Below are 12,449 nucleotides of genomic sequence, written 5' to 3'. Positions count from 1 at the left end.
CTAATCCCAAGGCTGCATGGATTCTCCAGCCTATCCTCGGATCCTCGGTACCAGAGGAATTGGTGCGACTGCAATATAGTGCCATACGTGGTCAGAACGCAGTTAGAGTCCCTCACTGCTCGGTTACCCCCTCGGATGAATTATTTAGAGTTTATTGTTCTCGGACGATCTCCTCGCACGTATTACGGAATATTCAGTTGTTATCTCGGTTAGTTTCCTGAGTTTAATTTACTGTGAATTATCGTTATTATGCTTGGTAATGTCGGTAAATTAGAATTAGTCGGATTATGTTTCAAGGTTTCCTGCTCTAAGTATCATTGAAGAAAAACACACATGGAGCACACCCATTCACAAAGTAGTTGTTGCAAAAAAGAAAAATATTCAAAACAAGTAAATAAATTCATCTTTTATTAAGACAAAGAAATAGTATAGCGTACAATGAAAAGCTGGAATAAGCTTATATTAAAGCTAACTACATAAGCGAAAAGAAAGATACAAGAAAATAAAGAGAAAGCCGAGGAAGTATTACAGAGGAGAGGTTGGCTGTTGTTTCAAGACGTTGTTCAAGGAAAACCATTCATCAACACTTTTACATGCCTATAACTCAGGCAGCCAAAGAGCCCAACTCGGGGCCTGCACTGTTGAAGAAAAGGCGTAGAGAGCCCGACTTCGGGCTAGCGGAGCTGAAAAAAAGGTGCAGGGAACCCAACTTGAGGCCAGCACCTTTGAAGAAAAGGTGCAGGCAGCCGGAAGTTGATGGGCCTTCATGGAACCACGCCTGCGGTATCGCAGACGGCGCTGATGGCGGAAAACCTTTCTTGTGACACACCAAAAATCTGGTGTGACCAGAACCTGCTTCGGATTTTGACTGAAAGAGGGGAGGGTATCGTTCCCACCATATCCAAGTGGGAGGACACCTTAAATCTGTGCCTCCCCTGCCCAGACCACATCACTTTAAGTCTTGGAAGGGTCCGGTGCCTCTGTGGCGGGTGAAGTTCCTCCACCTCCACCCAAGCCTCAAACATATTGCACTAAGGGAGGACGACACTGGATGTGGGAACCGGTTATGGATCAAAGGTTATGGTTTTGAAGGGAGCAGAAGGGTTTAAATGCCAGGAGAATAACCACCTATCCTGCTTATATAAAGGGTAAGGTGGTGTCATTTAATTTGAGCAGATTCCCAAGAAACGCTGCGGACAAGGCAACTCTGGCACAATTTCCAACACCATCCTCCACCACAAGATTTAAAGGTCCTCGTGAAGGCACGCCTCGAATACTGAAATGACAAAGGGCACTGCGCGGATGAAGAATAAAGTAATGCCTCTTAATTCGGCACATCTCCCATGCAAGTGAAAGAACACAAGCAGCAGTAAGGTACGGAACTTGAACAAATCACGAGGTGGGCTCAGCATCACCAAAACCCTCCTTCCCAACTAAAAAGTCGGGAAGCAGGATTTCGAGGGGCTATTGTCGGGCCTGAAATTTGGAATCCCGGCCCACTTCACATTAAGGGTCCAAAGTCCAAGCCGAGGAGCCCTACTGCCGAGGAGGTATGAGGAGAACCCCTTGATGGCCCAATAATACAGCCAAGGACAACCTCACGCTCAACGCCTCACAAAACGCCTGAAGAAAATGACAAACTCAATACAAGAGCAGTACAAGCTAGAAAGCTGCCAACACCATAACGTGGAGCCCAGCACCTGACAAGCCCATACCCCATACCATGCTATCCAGCTTTTCCCAACCACTCTGACGTGAAGATTGATAGAACGAGTAACTGCCCCAAACAAGGAGAAACTGACACGTAGATGAAGAAGGGAAATCGAATACTAGTATAAAAGGGAAAAAAGGAGGAAGGAGGAGGCCCCCGGAAAAAGAAGGAAGAAAAAGGAGGAGGAAGGGAGAAAAAAGAAGAGGAATGGTGAGAATGTAATGCTCCTCAGACTGATTCCGAGGAGTCAAACCTTTCAAACTACATTGATGCAAGGCTCAGCTATGCAATCCAAACTCATCTTTGTATGATCGCTCATGAAACCGGGACCAGACCGAAACCCAGCGCCCAAAGGCAGGCCTTTCCAAACCCACTCTCTACAAATCATATTGTTCGGGCCCTTTACACACGAGCCCAACGTTATCCTTGGGTCGTTAAAAATCGTGTCCCTACACATATATATATATATATATATATATATATATATATATATGTATAGTGTTTTAAGAAACTTTGAAATTGTGTTGATGGTTTGTTAAAGGTTTTTACTAATTAATGATTTTATATGATTAAGGAAGTAAGAAAAAGTTAGGATGAGTATTTTTGATGCTGCTGCTGGGATTTTTGTTGTGTGTATTTTTGCTCTAAATTGTTAAATGACTATGTATAAGTGTTTTATAACATGTCTAATGAGTGTATAAAAACCCCCATATGAAAATACCTTCATTTGATAATTGTTTGTGAATTTACGAGAAAACGTTGCAAAGCTGTCACTGTGACAGATTCTGTGTTCATGCATGGTAAATTATATATTAAATTGTATACAGTGAATTTGAATGCTAGGGATATTTCCTACAGAATCTAAGATACATGTGGTTGTTATGGAAGTGGTCTCACAGAATTTGGATCAATATAAAAATAATGGTTTAATTTCTAAATTGTATGAAATTCTGCCTGGACAGATTTGAGTATGCTGTATTATACGATTTTTAGTAAATCATAGTTTTATGATTTGACTCCGAAAATTTTATGGTATATACTGGACATACAGGGGAGTTGTTTTGTAAAATTTCATGATATTTGGATGTGTATGGACAGCTCATTTGTATTTTAAAAATGAGGCATATGCTGCTAGAATAAAACAGTGAACAATAAGGGACATGCCTAACTTTGAAGATTTAATTCTAAAGCTAGGGTGAATGATTTGAGCTATAATTTATTATGCTTATCTTTTGGTATGTCTAGATCATAAATTAATTTTTTTTTTGTAACTTGGTTTAAGGTTTAGTACTCAAAGGAGAGGTTCTAAACCACGTGACGGTTGTATTTATGAAGCTGTTTCGTCCAACGTGTTGTATGTTACCATATGAATGTATATAGTTACATGACTATGCTTAAAAGATTTTATATTTATGCATGCATTACCGCCCTAACCTCAAAACACCTTCTGAAATAAAGTTGGCTCTTCTAGAGATATGAGATTAATGTGAGAATGTTGGTTTCTCTATAATTTAGTACATCATATTGTCTAATGAATGTATTTTGTGTTTGTGGGAACCTCATTGAGGTGAGATTAGGATTTCCTAGGCTTTGAGATGAATGTGTAAGTTTATGATAAGGAATAATTGATAGTAAATAATAAACTTTGATATTTGGTTTAGGTGTTACCAGTTCCCCAGGTCTAAGCTCCTTCGACTGTAGGCTCTCAGTTCCTCTGCTTTCAAGGGATAAGTTATATGGGTATTTGGTAAGTCGTGAGATTATTTTAAAGTATATTATGCATTAAAAGGTTTTTGATTAGAGATATGACATATAATCATTATTCTGACAAAAATATGTTCGTGAGCTTTCGAAACCTTATGTATATGATTTAAGCATATTGATGCCATTACTAATTTCCATGAACATGATGTTTAAAGAAAAGAATGGAAATGCTATTATTATGAAATGTTACGCAAAATAAGAAATTTCAATATGATTTATAAGTATGAAAGGTTTTCGGGTTATGTCCTCTAGTGATCTGAACTCTGTCAGTAGGGGTTAATTACTGGCTTTCCATGGAAAATGTTATATGGTTGGCCATTAAGTGGGACTGGCTCTACTGTACCCGCCCTTGTTAGTTACGGCCAACTTGTGGAGGAAGTCAACCTACCCCCATGGTTGAAAGATATGTATTATGATGTGATCCTGGGAATACCTGGCATTGTGGGGAATGTTGGATGTCTAGCATTGTGGTGCTAGAAGCCTCCCAAATAAGTACAAACTTATCAGATATGGACTAACCAATAAGTTATTTATGAACAGTTATATTATGCTATTAATCATGAGAGAATGATTTTGTTTAAATGCATTATGAAAAGTTAAAAACTCTCATGAAAAGAAGTTTATGATGAAAAGAAAATATGTTCTTTAAAGATAAGAGTTTCTGAAGTTTTGTTACGCTTTAAAGATAAAGTTTCTGATGAAAGTATAAGTTTATATTAAAAGGTTATAAGATATTTATTCTTTATGAAACGTTAAGTTTTATGACTATGAAAATTATAATATTTTATAATAAGAAGTTTAGGAAGAAAGGTTTTGTTATTCTTTAAGATGCTTCTAGTTTAAGACAGAGTTACCAATTATCTGATTTAAGTTAAAATGATTATTTTGTAATGAGAATGCATATATTGATTTTAAACAATCAATATTACATTTTGTAACTTTGTAAGAAATGAAAGAAATTAAATCCAAAAGGTTTTGGTAATGTTATTCTGATAAAAAAAGGGAGAACAATTATTTTCCTATGAAAAGCGTATAAGTTATTATTATGAATAGTATAAAATACTATGCATGAAAAGTTGTTCTCCTATTCGAATATTCATAGAATGAAATGATCTGATTTATATGCATCCTTATTAAATTCTCATATATCTTACCTTTACTGAGCTGTGTAGCTCACCCCTTCCACTCTTTCAGTCAACAAGTTTTATGTTGGAGTAGAGGGAGCCTTAGTCGAGTTTTGGAAGGAGCTGGTTTTAGTTTTATGTGTATAAATCCTAAATTAGCAATTTGATGTTTAGATTTGTAGTATAGTGTATTTTAGGATCTAATGAAAGTAGTGTACCTTAAAGTATTAAGAGATGTATTATGTGAAAGTGTGAATATTGAATGATTGATGGATTATATTATTTTTTAGGTACAATGTAGATGTTCTGAATATCAAGTGGAAAGTTATATCATTTAAGTAAAGAAACAAGAATTAAAAAAAAGAGGGAAGCTTTTGTAAAAATTTTGGAAAAAGTTAAGTTGGTTCTTGTTAATATCAAATTTAAGCTTGATATTAGCATGCCGGTCATGGTCACAAATCCGGGTATCGGGTTTGGGGCGTGACAATATAGATATAAGATAGGTATAATAAAAATAACTAGCCTCACACGTCCATTATGCGCATGCTTAAAGATATTTTTTTTAAAAAATATATATATATATATATATATATATTGTTAAGAGTTTTTTTTTTCCCAATTTGACTACTTAACCTTTAAAAAAAAAATCAAATTTTATTTTAACCATTTTTTTGGAAAAACAATTTGAACTAAGCAATAAGAATATTTTTTGAAAATAGCAAAAAATAGATACCAAAGAATCTTATTCCAATTATATAAATTAATTATGACGAAAACAATGATCATGAAGACGACGTTATCAACAACAACTATCTATTGCATGTGTTATGTGTTTGTTGACAGCTTTTTAATAATAATAATTAAAAAAAAAAATCATGGGTGTAATATTCTAATTGTTTAGATGTTGAAGAGCTTTGAAATTTTTTAAAAGAAATTTAAATTATTAGTAGTTACAATTATGAATCAAATAAATGTGGTATGGGATTTGATGTATTGAAGGGATATTTTAGTTGGAATATTTTATTCCATTTTTTTAATCATTTGTCAAAATACTTATATTGTCCTTCTGTTTTTTGAAATATCAACTAATTAAACAACAGGAGTTGTTTTGAGAATAGTGAAAAGTAGATGTCAAAGAATTTGAGTCTTATTATATATAGTAGAGATTTTAAAAGGATCCAGCGGAGTAAGAACAAAGGCATATTTGTTCCTATATATTAAATTATTAATTGATAATTCCTAATAATATAATTACATTTTTTAAAGGATTAATAGGTTTATATTCTCTTATTTTTAGTCATCCAAAGTATTATATTATTGTTTTTCTAGAATAATATTTAAAAGTCATATATAGTTATAAAAATTTAAATTTTTTGTATTAAATTTTTTAGAAAGATTGACAATTTTTTGCTCGTATTTCTACAAACTGATATAATGTATTTAGTGAAGTAATAGAAGTACAACTTTTAGATTTACAAATAAATCTTTTGGAATTGTCTTTCTAATATCTTTCTAGTAATAAACTATTGGCTTAGAATTTGAATTGTATAATTGCAAATTATTAGACTTAATTTTTTTAATATTTTTTTAGAAGATATTAGGCTAAAGCTTGGTATATCAATTTTGTATATTTTTTGTGTTGGTTTTTTTTTTTTTTTTGGGAGTTTTCGAAGTTCCATCACTCATCATTTAAATTACATTTTAATATGGTTTAATTAAAATCATCCACTGATCCACCCTAAAGTGATGATGTGAGCCGGGATATAGCAAATCATTTTCGATTTAGTATGTTGTTTAAAAATTTTGAATTATAGAGTGCACATTGTAAATATCCTATAATTATGATGGATGACTACAATTATCCCAATTTTATTCTTAAGGAAAAAAAAATTCATATTTTTAGAGTTGGCTTGTGCTTTTTTTTTTTTCCTTCAATTGACTTTTAAAAATGGGTATGATCAAAGAACTTATTTTGGTCCTAGTTTTCGATTTTTACCAGATTTGACTAGTTTACCAAACCAAATTGGTTTTCAATTGAACCGGCCGATCCAATCTGGTTTTTAAAACAAAGCCTAAAATCATTGAGGTGTTAAACTTCAAGTGTTGAAAAATTAGTAATATACTTTATAAGATAGAACTTTTGTACATAATATCATATTTTCCATAACATTTAGATATAGGTGTTTGTATTATGCTATGTAATGAAATATTTAACAGAAAATTAGAGTATTATTAGTATTTACATAATATCATATTTTCCATGACATTTAGATATAGGGGTTAGTATTATGCTATGTAATGAAATATTTAACAGAAAATTAGAGTATCATTAGTATTTTCATCATAATAAATTAATTAATAGGTTGTATTTATCTTATTAGGGATTTTTTTAAAAAAAGATTACAAGAATCTTTTACGCAAATAAAAAGAAAAACCACAGAAATAACCGTTGTACATCATATATATGAAGGGGCTTCTCATTATAGATAAAATCACAAGAAAATTTTATTGCACTGGATTTCACAATCTAAGGTTCTACATTTCAGCTTCAGTGAATGCAATCAGCTAAAATTAAAGAGTAAAACAAACATGCTCATTTTAAGCTAACATCTTCACGTTCATAACAAGCACAATGGTTTCCGTGTCAGTGATATGAACCACAAAAATTGGTCAGCATGTCCGCCAAAAAATTGTTCAGTGAGTAACTGAATCTGAGCCAAGTGCTTCCTCCCATTAAAGTGAGAAACTAAGTTGTTTTCTCCGGTGCAGCTTATATTACAAATGTTGCACCTTAAAGTGGATTCTTTCACACTAACAACTTCTTTCTTCTGTTCTGGTCCATTGTTGAAACTCTCTTTTCTAGCTCCTCTTTTTTGAGCTGATCAGATTTCTTTGCAGTTGAAGCCAAAACACTCTTTGGCTGGCCTTGCTGTTTCTCTTCTTGATTCGTAATAGTTCTCTGCTTCACTCCTTTGGTGGATACAATCTTTAACAGCTCCTCAACTGGCTGCTCAGTTTTCTTTGCAGTTGAATCTGAGACCATGTTTGGCTGGTTCTTTGCTTTGAATGCCTCGTAAGCGGCCTTGTGTTTCTTTCCTTGAAGGTGTGAATTTAAGTTTTTCTCACTTTGAGTAGTTAGCTGACATATATCACAAGTCCACTCCTTTCGGACTTCCTTAGGCATGGGGGAATCATGAGGTTCTCTAGCTGTTGCAACTGCCTCTGCTGGTCCTTTAATCTCCTTACTGGCTGAAATTTTGTTCTCAGTTTGATCAAAGTTAGGCTCTGCTGAAACTACCTGAAAATGCAGTGAAGACATAAATTAGAAGCAAAACTGTTGTTTTGTCATTACCACCCTATTTGTGAGAAAGGCATGAGAATTTATCTTCCAAAAAGAGAACAAGAATGAAACATCCTTTGATTCATAATCAACTTTATAAAGACCTCTCATTTCAAACATAAACATGTACAATGATGGGAACTCAATAACAATAAATGATAGGAAAATTTTCATTCCTTTTGAGGCAAGATTCATAACAGGATTATGATTCTGATCAACCAATAGTATACTAAACTTATACTGGGTTAAAACATGAGGCACCAAAAATTTCATTTTATTTTCTAGTCTGTTATGTTCATTGCCACCTTCTGGTTTCCCACACAAGCTAAGCAACTGCCAAGATTGCTAACTACTCACATCATTAACCAACAATTTTAAGAATTCAATGAACAATTCCCCCTGCAAAATAATCATTTTGATATCCTTCTCAAAAAGACTAGGTTTTCCACACAAAATTTGCATAGAGTTCACCAATAAACTTCCTCATAAATATAATAAGAAATCTTACCCACATGGCCGCAGGAACTTCCTTTTTCTCTGTTACTTCCACAGCTCTATAGTCCTTCTGCGCAATGTTAGGCTCTTTGCAATTTGACTGCATCAAGAGACAGCAGTGGAGATTAGCTCTTCTAGAAAGAAGATAATAAAATTGTTATTTCTCATTAGAACATACTTCACAGCTCTTTTTCTTCAATAATTATATATTAATTTATGTTAGGAAAAAAGCAAACGGTCATATGATTATCTCAATCTATGCCAATTTGACTGCTCCTCTTTCAGGTTCTTACATTTTCCACCGTTTCTTATCTTACTAATAATTTCCACTTTTTTACTTTACTCTTTCATATTTCAGGAGGTATATACACGGGCCAATCTGTGGTAAATAAAATCTATTTTTGATTTTTCCTTCAAATTCTGAGTTTAACTAAATGCTAATTGATTTTTTATTTTGGGCAGAGAGTTGTTCCTACGGATATGAACGGTAGGGAAAAAGCGTTCCCCTAGATTACAATTGATAGTCGATGAGTACATTCAAAAACTCAACCTTTATTGCACTGTTGATGATGTTCAACTACGGTCCAATCCTAGAAATGCAAGTTATATACATATATGTCCACTTTTATCTAATCTTGGCCTTCTTTAAGTTTTATCTTTGAAATGAATTTTTGTTTCATATTAATAATCAAATTCTACATTGATTTGTTCATTTTTGTGTTGGTATTTTTATGTTATATGCAAAGCAAAAACTGATAATTCGATGTAATTATGGACACACCGAGTGCACATAAATCGTTTGTTCTTACTAAAACGACAACATCAACCAAGCATTAGTCCCAAAATTTTGGGGTTGGCTATAGACTAAGAAATATGGACATGGATCACACAGTGATATGTGGATTCTTTAAAAAAATTAAGACATGATACGTTGGGGTCCTTGGGGATATAGTGATTAAGGCTGTGTTTGGTTTGGCTTCAAATCACTTCCGGAAATGCTTTTCCGTAAATGCGGGTGTTTGGTTATGCATGGAAAATAAATTTTCCGGAAAATAAATTTTTCGGAAAATATTTTCAGTTGACCGTGTGTTTTAATAGCTTTGACCCGGAAATTGGTTTCAGTCAAAATTTTCACTTCAAATCATTTCCGGACTCACGCGTAAAGAGAGAGAGAGAGAGAGAGAGCCTAGATCACGCCTTCAACTTCGCCGGCGAACCCAGAGCCCAGATCACTCCACGAACCATTTTCACTCCTCACACAACGCAGTCTAAGCTCTCTCACAGCAACGCACTCCTCAGACCGAGCTCCAGTCCAACGTCCCACACTCCACCAATTTCGTCGATCGCAGCACCGCACCGATCGCACCAAATCGCACCGGTCTCATCAATCGCAGCACCGCGCCAATCAAGCAAAGATCGACTCCAACACCGCTCGATCTCGCCTCAGTCGCGCGATCTCGCCTTCGCCTCCACCGCACAATCTCACCTTTAGATCGAACCCAATCACCTCTCTCTCTTCCTTCTTCTCTCAATTTGACCGGATTTGATGAATTTTTTTCTGGGTTTTGTTTCTTTTGTGGGTCTGTTTGGTTGGTGGGAAAATGTAAGTGTGGAATTGGGTTGAATTGGATTACTCTTACTTTCCCATTTGATGTAGTGGAATGGTTAATCAAATTTTCTCTTCTCTTGGTTTTTCTATTTTGGTTGCAAAGCTTGATTTTTTGTAAAACAGAAAGCATTTTCTGTAAAATGTTTGAACGAACCAAACACCGGAATTGATTTTCCGTAAAACGAATTACGAGGCAGCCAAACAGCCTGAATACATTTTCCTTTCCCGAAAATAGCATTTCCGGAAAATATTTTACATGAACCAAACACAGCCTAAATCAATTAATATATTTAGGTGTATTTTATTTTTATTTTAAGTATAGTGATTTTGGAGTGTTCATGCTTTTGAGGCTATAGATCTTTAGAGGGTCGACCATGTATTCTTTTCTGCCATTCTAAATTGTTTGTCTTAATTTTTATTTTCTACTTTTGCCATATGTTATAGTGATGCAAGGGCACAAGTTGATGATGAAGATACAGCAATGATGAACATTATCAGGTCTGATGATTGGGTCACCATTAAAATCATAAACTAGACAATGATGGTGAATCCCTTATCCACATCTCTCATTGTTTAGGTTTTTCTTATTCACTTTCAATTTTAAATAAATTTTTACTTAAAACTTTGAAGAAACATTCAATGCTTTTTGCAACAGGAATCAACTATGCTGATATGACGAATTAGCTTTGCCGTCATCGGCTCCATCTAACGAATCAGTACCTAGCGGCTCTAGAAAGAAGTCCAAGTGATCACTGCCATGTTCATGCAATACAAAAAACACCATTGTTTCTGCCAGAAAGGGTATGATCAATTTGAAAATTTTACATGCTTTTAATATTGTTGGAATCGTAGACAGTGATTCAAGCTTGAAATATGTTTATTAGAAATTCTATTTACATCATGTATAGAAAGTAATTTGTACAAGGAAAAGTTATAAAGTAAATGCATAATATATTCCTAAGGTAATTGCAAAGAACAAAGTCAGACATTGGGCGTGATATTAGGGGGCAATCTGTCATGCTTTATCTGTGGTAAATTAGCTCCTTGATTTAAGCATTGAGGCTGAGAATTTGGCTTCTGTTTGTTGCCATATTGGAATTGAGGCATGGGCTGCAATTGTGCTTCATTACTTAATATACATCTTTCTTCTTCTAATTTATATTTGATATTTGAATTGCCAATTATGTTGCTCCTTAAATGTTTTTGAAGTGACGTGGTTATACATTTTTTTTAATCTTTTATAGGATTAAATTAATTTTGATCTTATTGATACCCTTCAGACTTCACTGTGAAGCTTAGAAAGATTAATGGGTTTGAGACTTTCTGTCAAATTTCTATACTCTCACTGTGACTTGAAATGTGTGAAGATCATTAGTAGGACAAAATAACTTACACAAAAAAACCATCAAGAGAGAAGACCAATTATCCAAAAAAATTAACAATTTAAACTAACTTCCTCCCTTCCCTGCCTATTTTTTATGGAATTAAAAATTCAATGATTGAAGTGTGTGTAAGGGCCACTCTCACTTGATTATTTAGCAAAAAATAATGTGGGTCTTACTTAACTTTATTCAATGTGAGTTTAATCTTTGTGCAATTAGGGTTAAGGACTTATCATTTGTGCAAAATGAACAATGTTGTATGTCGAATCGTTAAGATGAAAAAATATAGCATTTTTATTTTTATACAATATTGTCTAATAGTTGCTTCTTCTTTTCTCTGGAAATAGATTTAAACAATAATTCAATAAGTATGGGCACAGCTAACTAAACGGAAACTAAGAGATTTTATTAATCATTCAATTTCTTATTGGGGTGTACCTCTCTGTTGCTGCCTTTGGAAGGAGAAGCAAACATTTTTTTTATTGATCATATTTTATTAGAGAAGATGTCTAATAGAATGTTGTCTTTATGTAGTGCTTTTGGAAGGAGAGAAATGCTAAGAAACAGAGTCTGCAACAACATTGAAACAGATGAAAAAATTTTCTATTCTCAGGCAAATCATGGTCCTCACGGAAGCTTCAAAGTCTAAGAAAGGCAAATGGATTGGTGTTTCATTATAGTGTAAGAATTTGAAAAAGTTCCAATATGTTCATGGGCTGTCAAAGTTGAAAAGTGCATAGGAAGACTACTGCTATATTGTTATCTTTGAGGGTTCTCCCTATCAAAGTCATGAGAGAATTTGTAGAACAAGCTTCTTTATTTTTTATTCTATATATATATTTTTTGGACTTTAGGTTTCATGTAAGGTATTTATTTTGTCTAATAGATGTTTGTTGTACTCCGCTTGGCATATTTTTAAATTGGTACAAACTGTTGAAACATAAACTATTAGGACCTCTAATACTTTTCAAAGTTGCTGTGTCAAGGCCTTAGGCCTTCACTTGGTATCAATTTGGTGGGCAGC

General features: G+C 34.0%; 3 protein-coding genes across 3 annotated transcripts in view; 1 reads left to right on the top strand and 2 right to left on the bottom strand.

The window, feature by feature from the left end:
- LOC126718176 (nuclear poly(A) polymerase 1-like) overlaps nt 1-12,449 on the bottom strand; it is a 77,912-nt gene that overhangs the window by 7,737 nt on the left and 57,726 nt on the right. The gene's annotated exons all lie outside the window — the stretch shown is intronic.
- LOC126718175 (probable leucine-rich repeat receptor-like protein kinase At1g35710) overlaps nt 1-12,449 on the top strand; it is an 86,648-nt gene that overhangs the window by 40,337 nt on the left and 33,862 nt on the right. The window lies entirely within an intron of this gene.
- On the bottom strand, nt 7,089-8,613 carry LOC126718177 (uncharacterized). The gene is made up of 2 exons (XM_050420263.1): nt 8,448-8,613; nt 7,089-7,897 (listed from the first exon to the last, which is right to left on the bottom strand). Exons 1-2 carry the CDS (start codon nt 8,538-8,540, stop codon nt 7,406-7,408), a joined length of 585 nt encoding a protein of 194 aa, XP_050276220.1. The 5' UTR covers nt 8,541-8,613; the 3' UTR covers nt 7,089-7,405.

The sequence above is a fragment of the Quercus robur genome, chromosome 3 (assembly GCF_932294415.1).
Source record: "Quercus robur chromosome 3, dhQueRobu3.1, whole genome shotgun sequence".
Taxonomy (NCBI): domain Eukaryota; kingdom Viridiplantae; phylum Streptophyta; class Magnoliopsida; order Fagales; family Fagaceae; genus Quercus; species Quercus robur.
Note: the sequence above shows the minus strand (reverse complement) of the source record. Positions and strands in the feature narration are given on the sequence as shown.